General features: G+C 35.7%; 2 protein-coding genes across 2 annotated transcripts; both read left to right on the top strand.

Moving 5' to 3' along the window:
- Nucleotides 1-560: 560 nt before the first annotated feature.
- Nucleotides 561-18,483, top strand: LOC123633281 (trace amine-associated receptor 2). The gene is made up of 2 exons (XM_045544390.1): nucleotides 561-682; nucleotides 17,488-18,483. The coding sequence occupies exons 1-2, from the start codon at nucleotides 572-574 to the stop codon at nucleotides 18,481-18,483; spliced, it is 1,107 nt and encodes a 368-aa protein (XP_045400346.1). The 5' UTR covers nucleotides 561-571.
- Nucleotides 18,484-18,806: 323 nt separating this feature from the next.
- Nucleotides 18,807-26,600, top strand: LOC123633280 (trace amine-associated receptor 3). The gene is made up of 2 exons (XM_045544389.1): nucleotides 18,807-18,936; nucleotides 25,462-26,600. The coding sequence occupies exon 2, from the start codon at nucleotides 25,547-25,549 to the stop codon at nucleotides 26,576-26,578; it is 1,032 nt and encodes a 343-aa protein (XP_045400345.1). The 5' UTR covers nucleotides 18,807-18,936; nucleotides 25,462-25,546; the 3' UTR covers nucleotides 26,579-26,600.
- The last annotated feature ends 870 nt before the right edge of the window (nucleotides 26,601-27,470 follow it).

Below are 27,470 nucleotides of genomic sequence, written 5' to 3'. Positions count from 1 at the left end.
GGATTGCACACAGAGAAGTTGACATATGCAGACATCACATACCAGTTTTCTTTAAAAAAAGCTAGTGCATAGTTACAGAATCCTCTTTCCTAAATAAATTTCATGATTATAATTATGCAAAAGGATAGCAGAAGGTCTATTCCAAGTTCTACAAAGAAAGAAGTAACCTGGTGACATATTTGGGCTTTGTTAGTTGGTGATGTGTCAGTTGTTGGAGAAACTGGGGATTTTAATTAAAAAATTTGTATAAAATAACATATAAATACTTGTAAATATATTTATTATTATACAGTATATAATATATAAATCTATGAATTACAAAATTAGAAAAATAATTTATATATTGATATCTATCTGCAAAACACTGATTATGTACTTATATAATAAAGTTGCATGAAAACTTTCTGTAATACCTGAAAAACACTAGTGTAGAGCAACGTCTGGAGAACCCTAGCAGAGGACAACCTCTGGCTTTGGAATCAGACCAGCCCGGGTTCAAATCCCAGCTGCCCTTGTAGTGCCTTACTTTCCCTCTTTTGTGCCTTTGCTCCAGCAGTTTCCTAAGCCTGAAATGCCTCCCCCCAACTCCTTCAATGCAAGTGACTGGACAGTAACTCAGTTTAAAAGATTCATCTTGAGGATCACTCCTTTCCAGGAAGCATCTATAATCTCCTCAAGCCAGGTAGGTATCTTTCTCCGAACTCCCCAAATATCCGATGCCCTTGCTTGTCCATGCACTTACGGATTATGTTGCAATGCCTCCTGCCCTCGCTGGACTGTGAATTGCAAAAGTTAGTGTATTATTCATCTCTGTACTCTTGTGCTTAACACCACGCCTGCACAGAGACGTCACCCAATGCATGTTTTTTTTTAAGCAAATACATAAATAAGGGATAAAAAGGTGTCCAAAGTGTTACAGCCAATGAAAGAGATAGGATTTGAGCCCAAATCTGTCAAGAGGCTATAAACTCTACCCTCTTTCCTATCTCAAGAAGTGGGTCCAGCTATGTATGGGTAAACTATGGGGATCTGGAGTTTCACCCCTAGCCACATTTAAGCAGATGAGCCTACATGGATTTAATTTTGGCAATAAACATGTATTCTTTCTTAATAGAAAATGATTTTAAAAGCTACTATGAAAACATATATTCTGAAACTAGGCTAGACTTGGCTTACGGCCTTCCACCTGGGCCTGTGTTTGAAGGTCTAACTGCATCAGAATTATTTGGGATGATGAGACCAAGACGCAGAAACCTGTAATTTCAACCAGTGACTGGGGTTCTTTGAAATGAATACATTTCTTCTAAGAATGATTCATTTAGATCTTTAAGAAAAAGGAATTCTAAATTTTTCAGTGTATATAGTAGGTAAAAAATGTAGGGGAATTATGAATACTACACCTTATTTAAAACTGAGCTCAGAAGCCCTCACTATGTGAGCTCCAGTGGGCAGGCCTCATTCATGGCCAGCCTCTACTATGGAGCCTGCTACAGGGTAGCTGCTCCATGAACATTTGTTTAAGGAGGGGAGAGAGGAAAGATATACTGATTAGAATGCAACAGTTTTAAACCAGCAAGGGAAAATATTATTTCTAAGGTTATTTCTTAAAATTTAGATATTTTAATAATATTTTCCCAAACCAGTGGTAACTTGGAAGCCTAACTCAGGGATTCCCAAATCCTCACAGTCTGAGGATTAGTGTTGGCTGCCACAGACTTTTTACAGGTTATTGCAAAGTGAGAAAATAAAAACCATGTGGTCAGTTTTTCATGTTGGAAAACTTACTCAATTTAGTAGACGGTTTTTATCTAAGATTATGTCCTTGCTAAACTTCCAGGATTAATATGTTCTTTTCTTTTATGCAAATGTAGTAATTAATAGACAGAAGGTTTCTTAAATGACCTTATTTAACAAAACAGTTTGCCCCTCTAATTTTAAAAAATGCTTATTTATGAAATCTTGTAATTCACTATTTCAGCCTATTAGTAACCCTAGTACCAAGAAAGGTGTTTTTGGCAACAGTTTCTTCTGGTGGGCTTGAAATGTACCAGGGAGGCATATAGTTAGCTGTAATCACTGAGGAGGATAAAGTCACAGGATTGCTAATAACGCATAGTCACAAGCCAGTGGAAACAGATGACAAAGCCAACAGCCAAACACAAACAAAACAATTTTTGCTACCAAGAAAAAAATTGGCCTTTTGACAGAGGAGCTTAATTTATTACACGTAAGCAATTTACTGATAATTTTAAAATTTGAAATTATTCATCAAGGAACAAATCAAGTGAGTATTTAATTAAGAGTTTTGTTGTATCAACCAACCAGGGCCGAGGTATGATGTTAGTCGAATGGTTTTCCTGAGACTTCTGAAAGCTTCCAAATAGGTGACTCCTTGTTTTTTGCTCAGGATGTCAGATTTATAAACATATTTACATAAAATAAAAAGGTAGACTAAGGCACAAGTCACTGCTTTGCTTTTTTTTTTTTTTTGCATCAGCTAAAGTTTTCTTTCTCAGATTTACACTTGGCTTTTGCTTAACAGTCTTTGAATTCCCCAAGCATTTGGTTCCTCAAGTAAAGTTCTGTGATAAATGTTTTTCTAGCTCCACTAAGTACAGCTACTTCCCCAGTGACTTAGACTGTGAAATTATTTCCCATCATGACCAAGGCCAAACAGCAGATGTGTTAATGATGCCCTCTGGTCTCTATCTACTCTCAAGTTTGGCAAATGAGAGAAAAGTGAGAGAGATGCTGTTTATATGAGTCTCTTTGGAGTAGTGGCTCCAGTTAACCAAATTGCAGCTTCGAAGTGTAAAGCTGTGAATGAACTGAGGTGGGTATTGCTAAATAGCTAATCAACACATTTAATTTCTTCTATTAGCAATTCTCTCAAGACTTTACTTTTAACAAACGGAAGGATTTGCAAACAGTGATCTCATATGCTTGAAATGTGTTGATAACTTTATTCTTAATTGGCTTAAAGTTTTCATTTTGTCTGTATATTCCCCTAAGCGTAGAAAATTATAAAAAAGTTTGGGGAATAAGAAAAAACACGTAGGTCATCAATTGGTTTTCTTTCCATCATTTATATTACTAGGAACAATAAAACACAACACAACAAAACAAAATGAAATGCCATAGTAACGTTTGTTTTATTACCACATAATAGATTTGAGGTGAAATTACCACAATGCTGTGTTAGAGTATCTACAGCTAGGTTGTAGGTTAGTTCTACATTAAAAAAAGTGAAGTGAAAAATGGTGGTCATTACCTGGGTTATTGAGTTGTCTGAATTCTCTTCTTCATCACTTCTATTACCATCATCAAATAAGACCACAAACAAAAGAAGCCAGAATCCTTGTTTATGGTGTACCTGGGACCATATAGGCCTGAGTTTGTACTCAAACACTGGTGATTATTGGCTGTTCAGGATTGTTCAACAGCAGAATGCAATTTACTAAACCCCTTTTAAATTTCAGTTTTCTCATTTGTAGAATGAATAATACATAACTTTCAGGGTTCTTGTGAAGATTTTTATTCCCTAAATGTTTATTCATTCACGTGGCAAGCATTTATTGGACATCTGATATATGCCAGTCATTGTGTTAGCTAGGTACTGTGGATACACATGTGAACAAGACCAGTGTTTTCTCCAACCCTCTGGAATTTTCATGGATATGAAATAAGGTTTTCTGGAAATAAAATGAGATATTTATCAAGTGTTTGAATAATGCACAGTATATAGATAATAGCACATGGTCAATAAATTAGTTCATTATTATTATTTACAATTCACTTTGCCATTGTCAACCTGGTTTATAGTTGTAGACATAAAATTTAAAAATATATTTCTGACTGTCAATTCTGAGCCAAGATTACAACATTCTGTGCCACCCTTTCTATTTTACTGATAAAGCAAACCCTGAAGATCATTGTTGTGATCATACTCACACTGCCTTTTCCTAGTTTCCCTTTTTGTCTGTCCAACTCATGTAAAACGCACTGGTGTTTTTTCCTGTCTATTGGGCTTCTCCGTTTCAGCAGGCACTCAACATTTTATATGTGCCAAGCTAAACCAAATCATCCCATAACCAACCTTCTCCTCCTATGTTCTCTATTGAATGACACCACTATCCTTGCAATTGCTCAAGCTGAAAATCTGGGAGTAATTCTGGATCCTTCTCCTCTTACTTCCTACACCCAATCTAGTGGGGGCAATGTGTCTTCATTCAAGTTTTAACTTTCCCTCCTATGGACTCTGGATAAATCCCAAACTGGTTTTCATCCCTGAAGTCTTAACCTCTCTAGTCCATTCTCCACACAGTAGCCACTGATTCATCTAACACCTAAATTTACCCTTTCTGCCATTGAACATCCTTAAACGGTAATATATTCCTTGTTGTATTACACCATGATGCCCAAATTTCTTGGCTATCATAAGAGACTTCCTGTGATTTGTCCTGTTTACTTTTCTATCTGTATCTCCTTCCCCTTTTTATAAACATATTTTTTATTTGTATAAATTTATGGAGTACAAGTATAATTTTGTTTCATCTATATATTGCATACTGGTGAGATCAGACCTTTTAGTGTATCCATCACTGGAATAATGTACTTCGTACCCATTAATTTCTCATTATCCACACCCCTCCCACCCTCCATCCTGAATCTCTAAAGCCCATCATTCTACACTCTATAACCATGTGTACACATTATTTAACTACCATTTATAAGTGAGAACATGTAGTATTTGTCTTTTGTGTGAGTTGTTTCACTTAAGATACTGGCCTCTGGTTCCACCCATGTTGCCGCAAAAGACATTATTTTATTTTTTATGGCTGAATAGTATTCTATTGTGTGTATATACTACATTTTCTTTATCTAATCATCTCTTGATAGACACTTAGGTTGCTTCCATGTCTTTGCTATTGTGACTAGTGCTGTGATAAACAAATGAGTGCAGGTATCTTTCTGATATCATGATTTCTTTTCCTTTGAGTATAAGCAGTGGGATTGCTGGATCATATGGTAGTTCTATTTTTAGTTCTTTGGGAAATCTCGGTATTGTTTTCCATAGAGAGGTTATATTCCCATCAACAGTGTATAAGTGTTCCCTTTTCTTTGCATCCTCCCCAATATCTGTTATTTTTTTTTCCTAATGATAACCACTCTGATTGATGTAAGATGATATCTCATTGTGGTTTTCAGCCATACCAGGTTACCTAAATTTCCTGAAAACTCCATGCCTTTTCAGAACCCTCAGACTTTGAACATCCTATTCCTACTCTTCAGAATGCTCTTTACCAAATTGTTTACTTGTTCTTGAAACCTTGCCTCAAGCATAACTCTTTTCTGAAGCTTTCCTGGTAGCACACTGCTCAGGCCCAGATGGCATTTCATTCTCTGATCTCTGAAAGCAATTTTCACATAATTTTATTATTGTACATAGCATATTGCACCATGATGATTTGTCTTTTCAAAATAAGTAATAAGGTATAAATGTTAGGTATGAAAATCACAGTAAGCATACTTGCAGCCTACACTCTGTTTAGGAAAAATAACATTTTTGTTTTTTAATTTTTTTATTGGTTTGTAGTTCTTTGCATATTCCTGAGGTTAACTCTTGGTCAATTATATTTGTGACAAATACCTTTTCCCAGTTAGTAGCTTATTTTTCCAATCTTTTATGATGATTTTTGCTATACATAAATTCTTCATCCTAATATTGTCAAATTTATCAATCCTTTTCTTTATGTTTTATGCCTTTTGTGACTTAAGTAGTCCTTCCCTACCGTGAGTTCATAAAGAAAATTTTCTATATTCTCTTCTAAAAGTTTTATAGTTTTGCCTTTCATACTTAGGTTTTTAATTTACCTTAATTATGGAATGGATTGGAGATTTCTCAAAGAACTGATAGTAGATCTACCATTTGATCCAACAATCCGGCTATTGGGTATCTATCCACAGGAAAAGAAGCCATTATACCAAGAAAATACCTGTGCTCATATGTTTACTGCAGCACAATTCACAACAGCAAAGATATGGAATCAATCTAAGTGCCCATTAACTGATGAGTGGATAAAGAAAATGTGATATATATACACATATACATATACACATATACATACACACACACACATCCCATGGAATATTACTCAGCCATAATAAAATAATGAAATAATGTCTTTTGTAGCAACTTGGATGAAACTAGAGACCATTATCCTAAGTGAAATAACTCAGGAATGGAAAATCAAATACTGCATGTTCTCACTTATAAATGGGAGGTAAACATTGGTATGCATGGTCATACAGAGTGGAATAATAAACATTGAAAGTTCCAAAGGTTGGAGGGTAGGAGGAGGGTGAGGAATGAAAAATTACCTATTGGCTACAATGTACATTCAGGTGATGGGTACACTAAAAGTCCAGACCTCACCACTATGCAATATATCCATGTAAGAAAACTACACTTATATCCCCTAAATATATTGAAATAAAAAATGAATGATTGTTCTCTCTTAATTTGATATTGTGGTGCATTATTTTAACTGATATCCCAATTTCAAAATATCTAACTATGCTAATGTCCCTGGGGTAAGCCAATGTGTGTATAATTTATCTTTTTTAAAATAACTCAGGACTCTATATACTGTTGCATCTATGTTTATGAGTAAAATTAAACTTTAACTTTCCCATCCTGTAGACCCTTGTCAGAATTTGTATCAAATCTATGCTAACTTCATAAAATCAATTGGCTAATTAACCATTTTCTACATCCTGAATAGTTTGTGTGAGATGGAAATTATTTGGTGCTTGAATATTCAGTAGAACTTGCTATTGAAACCATCTGGACATGATGTGGATTTTTCTTTCTGGGAATATTTAAAACTATTAATTCAATTGTAATAGTCAAGGACTAATCACAGGTGTTTCTGCTTTAACATAATGTGTAGGTAACTGGAAAACCAATGTCCTAAAACCAATCAACCAAACAAAAACCCAATGACCCTAAAATTGTGCACAAAGAATAACAGGGTTGATAGGAAAAAATAAGATTAATGGCAGATCACTCAAGCCCTGTAGCACTGTAACCAGGGCCCTAACAGAAGCAACAAGAAGCCTAAAACACTAGCAGAGTAATTATCAGCTGGAATTTGCACTCAGTTTCAAGGTCAATATCTTGGAGCCTGGGACTCATGCTTAACGCCTTCAAATTCTGGGTCCATGAATGCATTTGTTTGCAATAGAGATCAGTTTAATACAAAAAAAAATTAATATAAAAAATTTAACCTAGGGCATGCTGTTCATCATCAGTCAAAAAAATTTTAATATAGAAGGAAATACCTTCACAGCTTTTCCATCTGAATTCTCAGCTTAATCAGATATCTTAAGACTGTGGAAACTGTAGAAGTTTTCAAAGCCATCAAAGCAGCTAATATTTGTCCTTCAGGAAGACTCCTAAGGGCTCCATATATTGCTGAGGCTTTTTCTTCAATTGTGAGGATGTGTGGTGTGACCACTTCACACCATTAATGTATTTGGAAAAATCACAAAAGAAGCAACATATCATTCTGAATTAAACTGATGTCATCCTCCTATGTACTGATAGGGGTATGATCTCATTTGTGTTATAAAAATACATACTGTGGAACCACAGATTGTCTTCCATTTCTTCTTGCATCAGTTTTCATAATTCTATTAATATTTTTCTAGGAATGTGCCTATTTCACACAGGTTATCAAATTTATTGGCAAAGGTTATACAAAATATTCTCATCCTCTTATTACCTTTTAAATATTTGCTGAATATGTAGTTACGCTGCCTTTTAAATTTGTAATATTATTTATACTCCCTCCCCACAATCCATCTCTCTCAATCTTTTAAAAATAAATTCTATTTCTAGGTCACCACAGAATTTGGAAAAATAAAATAAATAAAATAAATTCTAGACTTTGTTGATTCTTACTATTGTATATTGGTTTCTTGTGTCAATCACTGCTGCTATTTTTTTTCCTCTTGTTTCTTTGGGTACTGTTCTTTCTCTAACTTCTTAATTTGAATGTTTAGTTAATTTTAAGTCTTTCTTCTTTTCTAATATGAGCATTTAAGGGAAAAATTATTTCTCTAACTTCTGCTTTAGCTGCCTCTTTCAAGACAATAAATTTTTCATTGTCTAATTCAAAGTAAATTCTAACTTTATGTTTGATTTTTTTCTTTAGTCAATGAATTGTTCAGAAGTATGTTTCTTAATATTCAAAGATAGGGAGTTTTTCTAGTTACCTTATTTTGACTTATTTCTAGCTTAATTGCTTTGTGCTCAGAGAACCTGATATGTATGATTTCAGTCCCTTGAAATTAGTTGTCACTTTATAGCCCAACATTTTATCAATTTTTGTAAGTGTTTTGTTTATGCCTGAAAAGGTTGCATTCTGTGGTTATTTCATACAGTGTTATATATATTTGCCTGAGGTCTAGCTTATTTAAAATCTTGTTGATATTTAGTCTACTTATTCTATCAATTATTGATAGATGTGTATTAAAATCTACCACAATGATTGTGAATTTTGTCTATTTTTCCTTGTAGTTCAGTCATTTCCCCCCCCTTATATGTTTGGAAACTCTGTTATTAAATTTAGAAATATTATATCATTTTGGTAAATGAAGCTCTTTTTATTATGTATCCTTTTCACTAACAGTGCCTTTTGCCTTAACATATGTGTTGTCTGGTATTAATATGACTACATATGCTTCCTTTTGGTTTATATTTTTCTGACTTTTTTCATCTTTTTTACTTTCAAATTTTTGATATTCTTATATTTTAGATCTAGCTCTTTAAAATGGCTTTTGGCTGGATTTTTTTCCTATCAAACCTGGTAACTTCTTTTTCTTTTCAAAAGATGAGTTGTAGGAATTGAGGTCAGATAGATAGCTAGAGCTATCTAGCTATCTAGCTATCTAGATATCTAGATAGGAGCCCTTTTATGCCAAAGTAAGGGCTTTGTTTGCTGTTCTAAAACGGAAAACCACTGGAAAATTTTGAGCACGATCATGTCACGCATGTCTTTCTCCCTCCATTCCTCCTTTATTTTGCTTCTTTTATCCTCCTTTCCTTCTTTCCTTCCTTCCTTATTTATTTCTTCCTTTCTCCCATGATTTTCCCTTTTTTGTGGTATAAAAAGTTTTTGTTTAAAATCTACTTTATTAATGTGTATTTGGAGAGGGGGAAGATAGAGGTAAAAATAGAGTGGGAACAGGGTGTAGTAATGCAGTGTAAACTAAAAATCTCAGTAAGGAGCATTTGGATGACTACGAAAGCTGTCACAATGACTGCTTTAGTAATTTGAGGAGTAAGAAGTCCTCAGACTGAGGCAACACTAACCCTCTTTTTTACAGATTAAAATGGTTAAGACACATTTTTACAAATATCTTTAATGTGTATTGGATTTCAGAAACAGTAATATACATTTCAAGCCAAGTATCAGTGATAAACTGTGATGTTTATTTCCTAGAAGTGGTCATAAGTGGTAATGAAAGAGGCTAATTTATTTTTGGTCTGAATTAAAGGTTGGCAGAAAGGAGTCCCCAAAAAGGTTTTGAACTACAATATGATCTCTAAAAGACTTTTTAAATGTCATAAGAGGTATAAATAAGCTTTTCAAAAAGCAGTTTCATGATATTATAATTATACTTCAGTAAACATCATCCCGGAAATACAATATATTAAGAATAAAGAATTGAAGACCTAAGTGGGTGGAAAGGGGGAAGTAAAATTACAATTACTTGCAGATGATATTACTGATGACATAGACAACCAAAAGAAGATGCCAATTAAATTATTAAAATGAGAATTCAACAAGTTGTCTGGATACAAAGTGGAACAACATACAAAAATTCAGTTGACTGTCTGGACCAGTAATAAGAAAATAAAAATGCAATTTTTAAAAGACACAAGTAAAAATTGTGAGGTACCTAGGAATAAAACTATAAAAGGATGTGCAAGACCTATTTGTAGAACATTATGAAAGTTTATTAAGAGCATAAAAGAAGACCAAATAAATGTCCAGCTAGGCCAAGTTTATGGATAGGAAGATTTAATATTGAGTGATGTTAATGCTATCTATTCAAAATTCAACACAGTTTTCATGGAACTTGGAAAGCTAATCAATATAGATGTTTAAAAGACCAAAAATAACCAGGGTACCTCAGGAGGAGGAGGAGGAGCAGGAGGAGGGGAAGAAGAAGAGGAGAGGGAGAAGGAGGAAGAACAAAGGAAAAAGGCTTGCTCTATTAAATATAGAGTTAGTGTGAAGCTATGGTAACTGAGACAATGTAGTTCATGCAGCATTAAACAAGTTAGTAAATGGAACTGGAGCACTCAGAGGTATATATGGAATTTGATATAAAGCATATCTGCACAAAAGATCAGTAGGGAAAGAAAGTCTGCTAAATAAATGGAGTTGGAAAAAGATGGTTTACATAAAAAAATTAAATTCCATCCCTACTTCATACCATATTTAATTCCAGATGGACTAAAAACTTAAATGTTAAGAACAAAATTTTTAAATTTTCAGTAGAAAATGTAGATGAATATTTTTCTGACTTTGATGTAAAGATTTCTTGAATAAAATCACAGAAAACCATAAAGATTAATAAATTGAGCTATATAAAAGAACTTTTATTTATCAAAAAATACCTGAAAGGAAAAGAAAAGGCAAGCTATCTACTGGGAGAATATATTTGCTACACATATAACTGATAAAAGGTTATTATTAAGGATATAAAAAGAATTTCTATAAGTTAAGAAGAAAATGAAAACATGCAAAAGAAATGACAGGATTTCACAGTGCAAGAAACAAATAAGCACAATAAACATACAATTAAATTTTCTACCTCATTGGTAATCAGGAAAATGAAAGTCAAGTCTACAATAAAATACTACTTTTCACTTGCTAACTTGTCAAAAATTTAACCCTGACAATACCATGTATTGTATGTAGGTCAATAGAATCTCTCCATATTGATTGTGAGAATGTAAATTAGAGTAGCCATTTGGGAACACAATTTGTTTTTACCCTGTGAAGAGGAGTATTCATAGTCTTTCTGACTCTGCAAATTACTTTCCCATGTATATTTCCAAGAAAATCTCTTTAGTATATACCCCAGGAGACTTGCATTAGAATGTTCAAAATAGCACTGTTTGTAATAGCAAAAGAACTGGAAATAATTCAAATAATGATTGAAGAAAAGATAAACAGATTATTGTATGGCAGTGAAATGAAAGAATTGGAGCTATAGATAGCGTAAAGTTGAATGGAAAAATAAGAGCAAAACAAATTCCAAAAGACAACAAAAAGCATGATACCCATTGATAAAGAATTATAAAAGCAAGCAAAACAATATTTTGATTTAGTTATATAAATATACATGATAAAGCTATTAAATGAATACAAAAAATGATAAACACAAAATTTAAGGTAGTAGCTACCTGGGGTGATGGGCAAGAGGCAGCATATAGATGTATGTAGTCTATTGTTAATCTAATTCACAGTCATGGGTATTCATTATGTTACAAACAAACAAAGCAAACAAGACATGCTTGGCATGATTAATTGTAATTAATTCAAATTCTGCATGCCTGAGTACCATTAAAAAATGTGAACATATGTTCGTGATATATTCCTTTTCCCCAGTTTAAGGGACAAAGTAAGATTGTATTTCTTTGTAGTATTTAAATTAATTATCCAGTTTTCCCATTTCTCTTTGGGTCTTCTCTTTTGGTTACATTCCCCGGGGATTGAATCCAAAGATTCAGTTCTCCAAGGCTACCTCAAGGTGTCACTGTTGAAAACAGGTGGTCACACAGTCTGAGGATGCCATTCCGACTGCCATAATGTGGAGATACCAGGTTATGAGGGGAAGCTATAGTTAATAAGGGCTTAGAAAGAAGAGGCGTGAACTGGCGCTCATCACATTTCCATTCCTTACAGAGCTGTTATTTTTAAATCTTGCACTGAGGATTAGAGAGGCTGGTTCACAGTTTTCTGAGGCTCAGCCGTATGTTGTTTCCAGGCTTTGGTTCTAACTCAGCATCACCGGTCCTCTTTCTGCCTCTGTCATAGTCTGTCCCACTCAGGAAAGCCCTGTCTTTTCTTGCTAGCTTGCCTGAAAGGGGTATACGAGGGCTGTCCGGAAAGTATCCAGCTATTGTTAATATATGGAGAATGGTTGCATGGCTGGATACTTTCCGGACAGCCCTTTTATTTCAGTTTCTTAGATATATTCTGATAGCATTGGACTTCAAAAGGGAAGGAAACGAGATTCATTCCATTTGCTCCATGTAGGCTCCTTAGCTCCTTAAAAATAGCATTGAGTTCTAACTTTCACCTGATACTTGTCTCCCAGCTACATAATTAAAAGAGAATGCTTAAGTAATTCTTTACAGAACCGAGAAAGTTTGTCCAAAATGACTTTCTGTCTCTTCCAGAAGAGACTGAAGTTGCTGGCAACTTTTGAGTAGTAACGTCGTTTGCTAACTATTGAAAAGTAAGTTCTACCTTCTTGGCAAACAACTGTGCTAGTATTTGTAAAGCTTTTTTAAAAAATGCTTTCATATACATTTTCTCATCATACAATAATGTAAATATGAATATTCTCTGAAATGAAAGGATTTCTTTCTTTTGTTCATCTTTCAGGACAAAATGAAAATGCAGAGTTCCTTGTTAGAAAATTGTTAAGAATTTCAAAAGGTCAACATCAGAGCATTAAATTAAGCATGAGCCCTTCAAAGTTCTCTGTGTGACGGCACAATTTGCACACCCGTGGCCCTGGGCTGAGCTGACTGAGATCACACACAGTAGCTGTAGTTTTCATTCAAGCAGGATTCCAGTGTCTTCTAGTGACCGTGTTATATTTCATCCACGTCTGAGGTCTCTTGCCTCCCAAGGCTGTCCCATCAGGGCAACATGAACTTTTACATTTCAAAAGAAACAACAAACAAAAATCTAGGCCCTTAAACACATGAGTCGATTTAAGCCAGTAACATCTGAGATTTTGGCATAATCATGTGAGTTATTTAAAGAGATAATAATTATGCCCAATTCCTTCAGGTCTAAGAAGGCTGATGAAATATGTTCTTTTAATCATATTTATTCAAAGAAAAAAAAGAGGAGAGAACGGGTGGCAAGGCATCTTCTCAGTGACTGGAATGTGAGGCAAGATATGGACTGTGACCAACTCAGATCTTCCTAAAGTGACAGAGGACACATGTCCATTTTTCTGCTTGAACCACTGATCTCATCCATGTGTGGTTGGGAACAGGCTTAGTAGGGGCCACCTATAACTCAGTGGTTCAGATTTGCTTTTGCAGCCTTTATGTAATAGCAGACTTAGAGCCTTCCGTGCTGTAGGTGACAAAAATGTGGGTAAGCAGAGACTCCTGAGAGGATGGAGGAATGGTTTAGGCTTATTTAGCTGTTAAACTTTTGAATGACAAGGTTTCTGTTTTTTGTTGTGTGGCTTTGTTTTTTTTTTTTCCCCCAGATTCAATTCCCTCGAGACTAATTGTTAAGTTATAAATCAGCACAATTCACATAGTTCCATATAAATATTTATGGTGGTTAGAAAAGAAACAAAGAATAAAGTTCCTCCAGTAAGGAGTTAAAATGGCATCTTCTGCAATGCAACAGGTATGTGGAGAATGTGGGATTGTGAGAGAAAGATCCCTGTTTTAGTTTCCTTGAAGTTTTCTTAGGAAATAAATTGCCATTCTAATAATGTAGTAGCATTGCTGGTGCATTGATTCTTCGTTTTTGAATTTTGGTCATGTGCAGAGAAAATGTGTAAGAATGGAGAAGATTGTAGAACATCCAGGATTTAATATGAATCTGTAATAAAAGGCAAAGGCATTTTAATATGTGAACAGAATAATGCGCTGCCTTTTGGCAGTGCAACGTGTTTCTAGGGAAGAATATTTAGAATCTTGGAAATGGTTACTTATAAGTGGCTGAGTAAATTATTTATCTCAGGTGTTCGCCTAAGAGAAGCAGAGGGTTAAGACAGTTACCTGGGTTTTTCCTCATAATTCCATTCCTTCACTTTCTTGGGGAAATCTTTTCTGGTCAAATGTATTCTTGAATGTAGTGTTTATTTACAAGAAGGAAGGAATGTTTTGGCATTTAGCTTTCCATACACAGTCAATCTGAAAGATGTGAAGAATATGGTTATTGAAGGGTTTAAACTGATGATAGATGTCACATGTAGAAACTATGCCAAATATACAATGGAGGATGTGAGGCTTAAAGGGAATTAAAAGTATTGTTTGACAAACTCATCAGATAGTCATCTGATGTGCCTCTCCCTGCTCTGTGACGTGTATATTAGGAATTAAAATATAAATTTAGGCATTATGTGTTTCAAAGAACTTTATTCTAGTACTTAGAGCTAACTGGCTAATTAAAGTTTCTGACTGTTGAAACGAAAAGGAGCCAAGCTCTGTACCCTACGATTTGAGACTTAGAAGGACTAAGTATGACTTTTACAAAAGTGGGACAGTAGGATGATTCCTAACAACAGTCACTAATCCAGGAACACAAAGAAGTGTGCAAACAATTAAATCTCAAACTTACTGTTGTTGTGGAGTTGCCTTTAGCACAAGAATATTGTGTGTGTGTTAAAATTATTTGTTTTGTTGTTATCTCTCTTAGCTGTTTCTTTCTAAGAAATAAAGTGATTTTAAAATAAACCAACCACATTTCCTTTGGATCTCCGTGAGCAGACTGAAGGTGATCAGAATCTCTTCTTGTTTCTAATGCTGCATTTTCTCCTACTATTTTCTTCTGCCATAATGCTTAACTAATCAGCAGGTAGCGAACAAGAAATGGCAAGTAGCTAAGTATTTTGGTACCAAGGGGATGGGAAAATCCTTCACCTCTTGTTTTTTTCCTCCTATCTTGTTTCTGTGTGGATGTTAGGAGGAGTAAAATGCCATGCACTTATCAGAAACTCCCATTTTAGCTGCTAAAAATGAATATTGTTTGAGAATTGGTGGTACACATTTCAGAAATTTTTGGTTAAAGATGTTTTGATAAAAACTATCTGTCAGGAATAAGTCAGTTTCTGAAAACAGCATTCAGGGTGTTAATTGGCAGAGACTTCAAATGGGGTTTGGTAGTGTTCCTGTGTTGTGGGATGCAATCACAGTGGTCACAGGTACAAAGGTGGCTCCTTCGACCATCTTTAGCTCCATTGCTCAAGTGGGTCCCATCACGCAGGCAGGCCACTGGTTCTCTGTAAGTGGGGGTAGGGCCTCAGAGTGGGAAGAATAAAAAGGATAAAAGTGCCTTGGACTCACCATTTGGTATGAACTGGAGAAAGCTTTTAATTTCAAATACGCACTCACTCTCTTGTAGCTAACTTAGTTACTTTAATTTTTTTTTTTTTTTAAATCACTACCCAAATTTAAGAACAAAGTGGGAAATCTCTTTTGACTCTAAACTGACTAAGAGCACTGGCTTGTGGGACAACAATGAAACTAGAAAACTTTTCTTCTCTCACTCTACCCTCTCCTCAACCCCCTATTTTCTCTGTTGTGCTATAGAGATCCCTGTGAATTACGTTTAGAAGGTCTCAGAATACTTACAGCCTTGTGTCTTTTCTTTATCCTACCATCCGTACGGAATAGGCTTTTTTTCTCTTCTGTTCTAATCCTACTCACCCACTGAGACCCTGATTAAAAGTCCCATCCTTGCTGGAACATCCTGTCCAGCCCAGATTGAAATTCTCTTGTCCATTTTGATCTTCGGTTGTACATTTTGCCTGGATCTCTCTTTGGCCAATTAATCACCACTGAGGTGCAGAATCATTTAGGTTTTAAGTGTTGATGTGTTTTTGTCTCTTCAGCTGTTTTGTAGAATCTCTGCTGCCAAGCACTATGTTCATACTTTCTTGTTCCTTTCTTTTTGTCTTGTATATTGTGGCCATTCAGTAAATATTTCTTGCTCAGTTTGTGATGTGCTCTTATATCACAAAGGCTGAGAATTTATTGGTTTATCTGTTAGTAACTGTTCAGGTCTGATATGTGTGAGGTTGCCGAAAGCCAGCGGCTTTTCTGCAGCATTAAAAGTTATGCTTTGGGCCGGGCGCGGTGGCTCACACCTGTAATCCTAACGCTCTGGGAGGCCGAGGTGGGTGGATCGCTCAAGGTCAGGAGTTCAAGACCAGCCTGAGCAAGAGTGAGACCCCGTCTCTACTAAAAATAGAAAGAAATTATCTGGCCAACTAAAAGTATATATATAGAAAAAATTAGCCGGGCATGGTGGCGCATGCCTGTAGTCCCAGCTACTCGGGAGGCTGAGGCAGGAGGATCGCTTAAGCCCAGGAGTTTGAGGTTGCTGTGAACTAGGCTGACACCACAGCACTCACTCTAGCCTGGGCAACAGAGCGAAACTCTGTTTCAAAAAAAAAAAAAAAAAGTTATACTTTGCATATAGATAGTGCTTTTCTCCCTAATGTACATTTTTAAAAGGAAATCATTCTCACTCATGAACATGTTACAATCCAAATATACATGTAAAGGATAACATGTGGATTTTTATAAGCAAAATGAACACAGTGGGCCACCGTAAGGAGGGCATAAGCTTGTTTTTCTTGTAGTGGAGATGGCTTGCTTTCTCAAAGCTCCCCGGCCACCTGCTTGTAGACCTCTGTGTGACCTACACGCCAGAACTTGTCAAGCTGTTGCTATTGCCTGTTGTATGCTGCACAGGGCTGTGAGGAAAGACAATGGGTCGGTGCACTTGCTCTTTGCAAAGAAGTGAGGGTAGTCCAGCCTTGGTCTCTGCCTACCTCTGATTTAGCTGCTCTGGCTGGTGTGATGCTCTTTAAGTATTCATGAGTGTGGAAGAGGAGGATTTGATCAGATAATTAGGGGTCATTAAATAATTCTTCCACCTTAAAACAACTTTAGCATGAAGAAAAAAATCAAAGCACAGTGAAAATAATAGTGAAAATGAATGAAACTATTCTCAAATAATAACCTCCTGGCCCACAAAGCAATAGACCCATCAAATCAAATCTGATTATGTATTCCAGATGCATTTGAGAAAGAAGGGCATGTATTGTGTAACAGACATCTATTCCTCTGTGCCCATAGGAGGACCAATCATAGTTAGTTCAATAATTTGTTCCTTCTTCTTCTTTTTTAAAATTTCAGACCCTGGCATAAAGTAAGAGCTTACTAAATGTTGGTGGTATAGAGGAAAATATAAAGTAAGTAATGGTCATTGAACCCCCTTAGGCTAGAATTCCATGAAATTCCAAATAAAAGTTAAGGTAAATAAGTAGGAAAGATAATAAGTAATAATTCAACATAAATTATCTTCCTTAAGTCTTCTATGTCTTTCTTTAGTTTTTCTATGAAAGTATACATAAAATATAGAATATTTTTATTTATTTTCTGACAAGATTCTATGTTTTCTTGTGTTTTTGAAGGAAACATTCGATTGCTCTGAATATGGAAATGGATCTTGCCCAGAAAATGAGAAATCCCTGGGTGTCCGAGCTGCCATGTATTCATTTATGGCAGGAGCCATATTCATCACGGTATTTGGCAATCTTGCCATGATCATTTCCATTTCCTACTTCAAGCAGCTTCACACACCAACCAACTTGCTCATTCTCTCCATGGCAGTCACTGATTTCCTCCTGGGATTTACCATCATGCCATATAGTATGATCCGATCGGTGGAGAATTGCTGGTATTTTGGGCTTACATTTTGCAAGATTCATTATAGTTTTGACTTGATGCTTAGCATAACATCTATTTTCCATCTTTGCTCAGTAGCCATTGATAGATTTTATGCTATCTGTTACCCATTACGTTATTCCACCAAAATGACAATTCCAGTCATTAAACGGTTGCTACTTCTCTGCTGGTCAGTCCCTGGGGCATTTGCATTTGGGGTGGTCTTCTCGGAGGCTTACGCTGACGGCATAGCGGGCTATGATGTCTTGGTCGCTTGTTCCAGTTCCTGCCCAGTGATGTTCAACAAGCTCTGGGGAACCACCCTGTTTATGGCAGGTTTCTTCACTCCTGGATCTATGATGGTGGGGATTTATGGCAAAATCTTTGCAGTATCCAGAAAACATGCTCGTGCAATCAATAACTTGCCAGAAAATCAAAATAATCAGATGAGGAAAGACAAAAAAGCAGCCAAAACTTTAGGGATAGTGATGGGTGTTTTCTTATTATGTTGGTTTCCCTGTTTCTTCACAATTTTATTGGATCCCTTTCTGAACTTCTCTACTCCTGTCGTTTTGTTTGATGCCTTGACATGGTTTGGCTATTTTAACTCCACCTGTAATCCCTTAATATATGGTTTCTTCTATCCCTGGTTTCGCAGAGCCCTTAAGTACATTTTACTGGGTAAAATTTTCAGCTCACATTTCCATAATACTAATTTGTTTACTCAAAAAGAAACGGAATAGACTTATTCTGTATGAGTGAATTGAAGCAAAGAGATTAGAAATTAGAAGAATGAAATTAAAGTGTGTGTGTGTGTGTGTGTGTGTGTGTGCACACGTGCATCCGTATTATTTTGGCTAGCATAGAAAGAAATCTCTTGGTTTCTAAGATTTGAGTAAAAAAAGGAATCTTTTCTTTGGACCAAAACCCCTCCAATACTTTTCAGAATCCTTCATATACCCGATACTTCTCTCCGGGTAGAGAGAAAAGAAAGAAAATTAGAAAAGTAAAGAGAAGATGAGAAAAATCCAGGAATCGAAGAAAGAAAACACGTGAAAGCTTTCACATTATCTAAACGGATCAAAATGCAAGCTGAGTTTGATCTCTTTCATCACCACACACACTTTGTGTGACGTTTCCATTATGTCTGATCAGATGTATTAATATTTTGACACACCAACAACTAAAAATTATAGGTAAGTAAATATGGAAATAACAATTTCAAAACCCCATATTCTGTCAGGAATTAGTAATTTGTTAGCTGAGAGGTAAGCCTTTATTAGAAGTGTAAATTGTAAGATTAAATTGTAAGATTAAATGTTTTTTAAATAAAAGAAGAAATGGAAAGCTGTAACTGAGGCCACAAACTGTAGGCAAGTTTTCATTAATGTATCATCTTTATCACAGCAGTTGGCAATTTTCTATTTTATTAGCAATAGAATTCTATTCACTGCCTTCCTTTCTTCCTTAGGCTCATCTACATTTTCCATTACTATTTGATGTTCAGTTGTTTAATAAATGTAAAATATCTACCAAAAATTTGTGTTTTGAATCCATCATTCTTTTTTCTTTCATATATATATATACAAATATTTTTGAATAATAAGATAGTGGGAGGAGAAAACAAAGGAGAAAACTATTAACTGTAAGTCGAGACTCATTAATAACTGATGGGCTATGACCAATGCTATGTTGATATATGTTCAATACCTGGCTTGCAAGAAAAAAGCCCTGATTTGTAGAGTTTGATGATTTCCATGGTACATAAATTTTAAAAATCCTCTCTTATAACTGATTTTAAGCTATAAATGTAATATCAACTGGCTCTCAAAATCCCTGAAAAATTAACAACCTATTTTTAAAAATAAACATGGATAGTTCCAGTTACATTATTGGCTGCAAACAATATTTTTAATGAAAAGCAAATTAATATAGAAGAAAATAGGTAATTTTAGAATACATAAGTTGCACAGAGGGTAAGTATTGCCTCCTGAAGTTTTAATTTCAGATATGCATGTGTGGGTGTGTGCTTGTATGTGTATGTGTTTTTATATACATAAGTGAACTGCATCTCACTGAAATATTTCTTGTTTAATTTCTTCATTTACATCTTATCAATGAAAAAAGTGAGTTTCTGAGAAGAGAGTAATTAAAGCTTGGTGCAGTGATGAGAGCTAATCTGGTATGGTGGATACTATTGAGTCTATGTGTTAATTTTTCTTAATGAAACGATGATGTTTATGCTGTTTTGGTATAAACAAACACACACACACACACACACACACAAAGACTTTTTGTCTTCATTTTAAAAAACCCATTGCTTAAAACATGAGTAAAATAGATTTTAGCCTTACTGTAAGGCAGAATTATTTAAGCAAATGTTTATTAAATTTACTTTCCAATTCATTAATATCAAACCAAATGTCTTGGTGGGAGGTAGCCTGTTGTCATTTGCTGGAGTTTGTGATTGTCCCTATTAGAGTGTGGTGATGTTTATGTTGGTGGATCTTGTTTATGCAGGTGCTTACAGACAAAATAAAAATTTTGCAACACTATGTGGGCCATGAAGTTTCTTAAGATGCTTTTTGCTCTTTTTATTAGGATCCTATTAATATTTTAAAGCATGATTCAAATAGCTACTCTGTGAAGTTTTGCTAAGCTATTTCCCTTTCACTGAAACAGATGATTTTCTCTGTCCCTTTTCACTGCGCTTTTTCATTTCAGAATGTTTCCCTTGTTTGTTAGGGAAGACAATAGAATGATCCGACCTTCTGTATACTTGCTGCCTCCCACCATTCACTCTGCTTTCATTTCCCAGGGTTAGGAGAGTCATCTTCCTCTACACCCAGAATTTTGTAGGAAGTTATAGATGAGAAAGCTGAGCCTGGGAGATTTAGTGATTTACAACTGGATTATAGGGCTAATTATTAAATATAAAAGCAGGAATAGAACCTAGCTTTCTTTACTTCTTATTCCGTGTTCTTTGTTTACTGAACTAATATTTCAAAGATTTGTGACACTTTAACTGGCTTTTTTTTTAAACTAAAGGTTTTATTGTCAAATTCATACAAATAACTGAAGCAAAAATAAATACTTCTCTTCCACCCCAGTATCTTCTCATTACATTTAGAAATCAAAAGGTAAACAGAAACCTTTTATGATTCAGACAATTATTCCTCCTTTGGATATTAGCCCACATTTAAGTTAGCCTACATATGTCTGTGTATTTTTAATATATGGAAATTTCTGTGCCTCATCTTTCCAGAATGACCATAAAATCAGATATGCAATTATTGTCTTTCATTTGGAAAAAAAGAAACTGAAAACTATCTGAGACATTAAAAATACACAGAATATTTCAATATCCCTTGAGAAAGAAAGTTAAAAGAGTGATCCCACTGGGACTGTGCAGTTAGTGCCTGTCTCGGAGCTCCTGGATCTAAGTTCTCCAGTCCAGTTCTCTCGAGAGCTGAAGCAAACTTATATGAATCAGGTCTCTCAATCTTGTATATCAAACTTTCCAGAATTTCCTGGTATCACTCCTGCAAAGCCACCAGAAGAGGCTCAATGATTCACACTTAACTTTTCAGGAGAGGGAAGGTACAGGGTCAATAAAAAGAACTGGAAATGTTCTATTCTTTTTAAAATTATTATTGATTTATTCTCTTCTGCAAAATAATTGAATAGTAATAATTAAATTTTAGAGAGAATCAGAAATTGTTGCAAATAGGTTGCAATAGAGAAGGTAGGGCTTTTTCTTAACTGAAAAATAATTATTATGATATTTCAGTGAAAAGTCTTAAATTTTCCAACAAAATTTGTTTGACAAGGTTTGTAAATTTCTGTGAATTAACATATAATGATGTTTTTGTAAAGTACAAGAACTGTATAAGGCATGACTCAGTAAATGTAAGGTACTTGGGTATTTCAATAAGGCTAAAATGCACTTTCCTCCTTGGCATTATAACTCAATAACAAAAATACTTGTTATACACTACTTAAATCACTGCCAGATACTACATATTTCACTTTTGGTATTTTTTCCTCTTGCAAGCAGCATTTACTGAAGATATTCTGTTGCTTTTTGCTTCTCAAAAGTATTTTCTCATTTCAGGTACAAAGAGTGTCCAAACTGAAAATGCAGTCTTTCTATTGTCTAGAACAGTTATTGAATTCAATAGGCATAAAAATGACATAGGTATCTTGCTAAGATGCACATTTTGGGATGGGTTTGAGATTTTTCGTTTCTAAAACCACTCCAGGAGATGACAGTGCAGCTGTTCAATGGACCATACTATGATTAACAAGGGCTAGACAGGAGGAACTAGAAGCAGCTGAAGCCATAGACTTTCTTGCTGCCCAAATAGATCAGAAATCAATTGTTGCCCATTATGAGAGATGGTAAGGGCTGGTGGGAGGTTCACCGGAACAAGAACCAGGAGACATGGATTATAATGCTAGTTCCAACATTTAGTAGCAATGCCTACTTCAAGACCTCAGTTATCTCATAAACATGAGGCAGTTGGGAGGAGGCAGTGAAATGTGCTTATTGAATAATTTAAAAATTTAAGACACCCAGAACTTTTATTGTTAACTAAGTTTCATTTGTAATAGTTTGTACTGAGAGAGGGTTTATTAGCTACTTTCTAAATAGCATTTGCTGTTTTCATAATGTTTTAATCTTTCCCAAACCAGATGTCTGTAATACCATCAGACAAGATGCTTATTAAGTAGGTTTCCATGATGTGCTGGAATTAGCTTCTTTCCACTTGATTCAAGCAGTTACTGGCAATCTGCCTTGTATATGGCCCTGTGTCAAGTGTTGTAAAAGGTCCCAGGTTAATGGGATGTTATCTCAATTTTCAAGAAATTTACAGTTAAGGCAGTGTGCTAGAAGAAGGAAATAAAGATATTTGAAATCATGGTCTGCTGTAAGATGAGGAAGGGAAACCACCTATCTCTAAGATCTTTGGCCACCCCAACAGTCTATAATTAGATTAACTCCAACTGGGAGAGTCAAGAAAGGTTTCTGGATGGAAATGATATTTGTGCTGAGCCCTGAAGTGGGCAGAGATGAAGAACCGACAATTGGGTGTAGGATAAGGAGTTGGCCCAGCCTTGGAGTGGGCATTTGCAGGGCAACGGAGAGACTACAGTGGCTCAAGGTGGCTGGAGTATTGTTGAGTGAAGGGAGAAGAGGCTACAGCCAGGCTTTCCATGTACACAGAGGCTTAAAAGGTACATTTATAATATGCAAGAGGTCATTGTTACTTAGAGTTATTTTAGGAGGTAAAAGCAAGAGAAGACAAGATGTGAGTCCATGTGTATTTTAACACAGATATTATATTCAACAATTATTTATCAAGTGCTATCACTAGTATGCTAAGATGGGGCCCAGGCTAAATGCTGACAACTTTTCCTTGATGAAAATTGAAGAGTAAAAAAAGGCAATGAGGAGTGGAGCAGCATCTACATTGGAGAGAAACATCCTCAATAATTTTTTTAACCAAGAGGAAAGCATACAAATTTATGTAACGTAAGTTTTACATGACACAGGAGCCTTCAGAAATGAAGACACCCCTCAAAACAGGGGTCACTGTGTATTTTTATGGACAGTCATGCAGAAGCATGATTGAAGGATAGAAGAGTCTGATCTAATAGTAATAAACTGGGCCAGTGGGGGACTTAACAAGGCCTATTTGTTCAGATTCTTCTTGATGTCTCTGTGTGACATTCTTTTCCTCTGAGTATTAGGCATACGAGGGTCTTATGACTTACTTCAAAAGAAGGCTGGATAATTCTTTTATGGTCTGCTTCAGGGGAGAAGAATGGAGGTCAGAGTAAACTTTTGATTTCTGCTATTTTCTCAAATGTCAAGGTGCCGTATTTTGGGCTCTGCTATCTTGAGATCCATCAATTATTCTTTTAAATTTTTATGGATACAGAATAGCTGTACATATTCATGCTACTCTCTATCTCCATGAGTTCAATTTTGTTTTTTTAGTTCCCACATATTGGTGGAGAACATGTGATATTTGTCTTTCTGTGCCTGGCTTATTACACTTAACATAACATCTGTCCTCCAGTTCCATCCATGTTAATGTATATCACAGGATTTCATTCTTTTTTATGGCTAAATAATATTCAGTATTGATCAGATGTGCTCCAGGACTGAAAGTACCCGTCAATGAATCTCTGCCTTGAGACTCAAATTTTATTTCATATCTTTCTTTCATCTTGTTTCTTTGCTCGTTTGTTTTCTACTTGTTTAAAAAAGATGATTTAAAATGCACCACTTTTCAGCTACCAATGATTTGCAGACTTTTAGAGCTGGCAGTGTTTGTAAGGCTCTTCTAGTCCAGCACACCTCATGTTGCTGAGAGCTCACAGCTGGCTGATGGCAGAAGTTGGTCTAGGAGAAGAACTCCCAATCCAAGGCTCTTTTGCTACTCCCTCTTTGGAAGACTGTGTTGTAAACCTTTAACCTAGAGCAAATTGGGGAATCACATGCAACAATCAGCTCAAAAGAGATTCCTAAGACTTTCCTGAGAGAAACTTTCCAGTGACTTGGAAGTAAAGAAGCATCTCTAACTAACATGATTCAGGTTCTTTTGTCTAAACAAGCTTCCTTTTCTTCCCCCTCAGTCAGGAAAGAATGACAGAATCAAAAGGAAGGAAGGGAGCTTCTAACACCTTGAGACAAGGAAGGGACTTTTTGTTACTCTTCCTTAGGGTTCTAAAAGGAAAATTAAATTGAATCAACCTAAATAGATAAACTTGCTAAACGTACAAATGTACAACTGCAGTTGAATCTCTGTTTTGGGAGAATCCAACATAGGTCCAGAATGTCTCCTATGTCTGATTCATTCAAGATTGGGCCTGTTCTGTGGCCCACTAAGTAGACTTGATGCTTTGTTATAGGCACAGTGTCAAGCTTATCTAGAGCCTATTAGTGAGTAGTTTTCCAGGGTGATGTGTATCCCAAAGTAACAGCTTATTGAAAATATGGATTTATACAATCTGTCCACCGTCTTTTATTCAGCCCACTGTGACCAATAGGAGTCAGATGAGATTTGAGTGATTGGGTCTGTGATGTAAAATTTGTAATCCTTATAGGTCCCTCAGAGACAGAGCATCTGACATAGCTCTACTAGTTAGAATCTCAGATAAGCTATAAGACTCAAGAAATACTGGGAAGGAGAATAAAGAGGAGAGGACACAGGAGAGGAGGGCAGGAGAGGAGAGGAAGGGAATAGAAAATAGAGAAGCTACAAAGCAATGACTCAGGTGCATGGTTTAGCCCATAGGCACATGGCATTCAATAGCTTTGTTCATGGTTCTGTATATTTCAGCAGTGACATGCCATTTATAGCTCTTAGAACATCTGCAAACCTTTTACAAATGAAGGTTTCAAATGATTTAAAGAATGCATAAAGAAAATCTTTGTGATTTTTTTTTTAGCTTTTGTGTATTAGGTATTTTTACTGTGCAAGAGATGTCAGCTTATGTCAATAGATAAACCCATGTTAAATGAATGAATGGATGGATGAAACAGAATAAAATAGAATAACACAGGAAACAATAAGCAGTTGAAGTTTCTCATTCTTCTAATGTAGCAAATAACTCAGAAAACAAACACAGTTGATACAATTTTAAATATTTAAATAAATTACCCTCAAAGTGAATTAGTAACAGATGACTGAACTTTATTGTACTATTAGGAGCTGAGATTTACTGGAATCATTTTAAGAAGAGAAGAAACATTGACTCACCCTCCTGGAAAGGAATTTGAAGTGATAAAGCACCATGGATCTCACCTATATTCCAGAAGACTTATCCAGTTGTCCCAAATTTGGAAATAAATCCTGTCCTCCCACCAACCGCCCTTTTCATGTGCGGGTGATAATGTATTTGGTTATGACTGGAGCCATGATTATCACTATTTTTGGAAATCTGGTCATAATGATTTCCATATCGCATTTCAAACAGCTTCATTCTCCCACAAACTTCCTGATCCTCTCCATGGCAACCACGGACTTTCTGCTGGGTTTTGTCATTATGCCATACAGCATGGTGCGCTCAGTGGAGAGCTGCTGGTATTTCGGGGATGGCTTTTGTAAATTCCATGCAAGCTTTGACATGATGCTGAGCCTGACCTCCATCTTCCACCTCTGCTCCATTGCTATTGACAGATTTTATGCGGTGTGTTACCCTTTGCACTACACGACCACAATGACGACCTCCACAATAAAGCGACTGCTGGCATTTTGCTGGTCGGCCCCAGCTCTTTTTTCTTTCGGTTTAGTTCTATCCGAGGCCAATGTTTCTGGCATGCAGAGCTATGAGATACTTGTGGCTTGCTTCAATTTCTGTGCACTTACCTTCAACAAATTTTGGGGGACAATATTGTTCACTACATGTTTCTTTACTCCAGGCTCCATCATGGTTGGTATTTATGGTAAGATCTTTATTGTTTCCAAACGACATGCTAGAGTAATCAGTAATATGCCTGAAAACACACAGGGGGAAGAGAAAAAAAATCTTTCTAAGAAAAAGGACAGGAAAGCAGCTAAGACTCTGGGTATAGTAATGGGGGTATTTCTGGCTTGCTGGTTGCCTTGTTTTCTTGCTGTTTTGATCGACCCATATTTAGGCTATTCCACTCCCATAATAATACTTGATCTTTTAGTGTGGCTTGGATACTTCAACTCTACTTGCAACCCTCTTATTCATGGCTTTTTTTATCCATGGTTTCGGAAAGCTCTCAAGTACATAGTGTCAGGAAAAATATTTAGCTCTCGTTCAGAAACTGCAAATCTATTTCCTGAAGCACATTAATAAAAAGCCTTTATGAAAATGAATACAATATTGAAAATGAGATTGTTATTATTTTGACCTGCAGAATATACCTTAAACCCCCAGATCACTGCAAACGTTATACTATCAAATTTCAGTAATCTAGGTAAGTGTTCTATAACTTGCACAAAAGCTATGTTCAGTAGCTTTGACTGGTCAATAAATAAACCCATCATTTAGTAATTTTTAGCTATGTTTCAATCCACATTCACCTCTGACTGGTATGGAAAATGTACAAAAGAAATGTAAAACATAGTTTAGAATAGGTTGGTCTAGATTTCTAGATTTACATACACAAGGCAATTGAAGACCAGTATAAGAATTTTAAAAATAAAGTGTTTATGGTTTTTATTGCTATTTGATTCCACTCTAGGAATTCAGAAGAGGGAAGGTCATTGTGAGCTGCAGATCTATGAAGGAAGGATGCCTTGAGGTTGATCTTTATTGTCAACTAGAGGGCCACCTTATCATTTGGCTTGGGTGAATCATTACCCATCATTATATAAATTATTCAGTTATTGCCTGAAACACTTAGGCTCATTACCAAGAATTACCCACAGGAGAAGCAGATTGATTACAAATCATTATGAGAAATTTGAGCTTTTACCCTTGTGATTTTTCTCTTTATTGTTTATATTTGAAATGACTTTCTGTTTCCTGTGTCTCTAGCATCTTAATCGGCGTGGTATGTCTACATGATCAGCCAGCAATCACAAGGTCTCTCCTTGTACTTGTTCCAACCACTTTCTCTGAAAGTCTCCCCAGGGCCCCACCAAAAAAATTTCACCCACACCCCAATTCCTATTATATAAGTCAGATTGTTAACATTTGGTAAAAATCCTTCCAGTGATTTTTCAGTGAAACATTAAGAGAC

This window comes from Lemur catta, chromosome 2 (assembly GCF_020740605.2).
Source record: "Lemur catta isolate mLemCat1 chromosome 2, mLemCat1.pri, whole genome shotgun sequence".
In the NCBI taxonomy this organism is placed as follows: domain Eukaryota; kingdom Metazoa; phylum Chordata; class Mammalia; order Primates; family Lemuridae; genus Lemur; species Lemur catta.
Note: the sequence above shows the minus strand (reverse complement) of the source record. Positions and strands in the feature narration are given on the sequence as shown.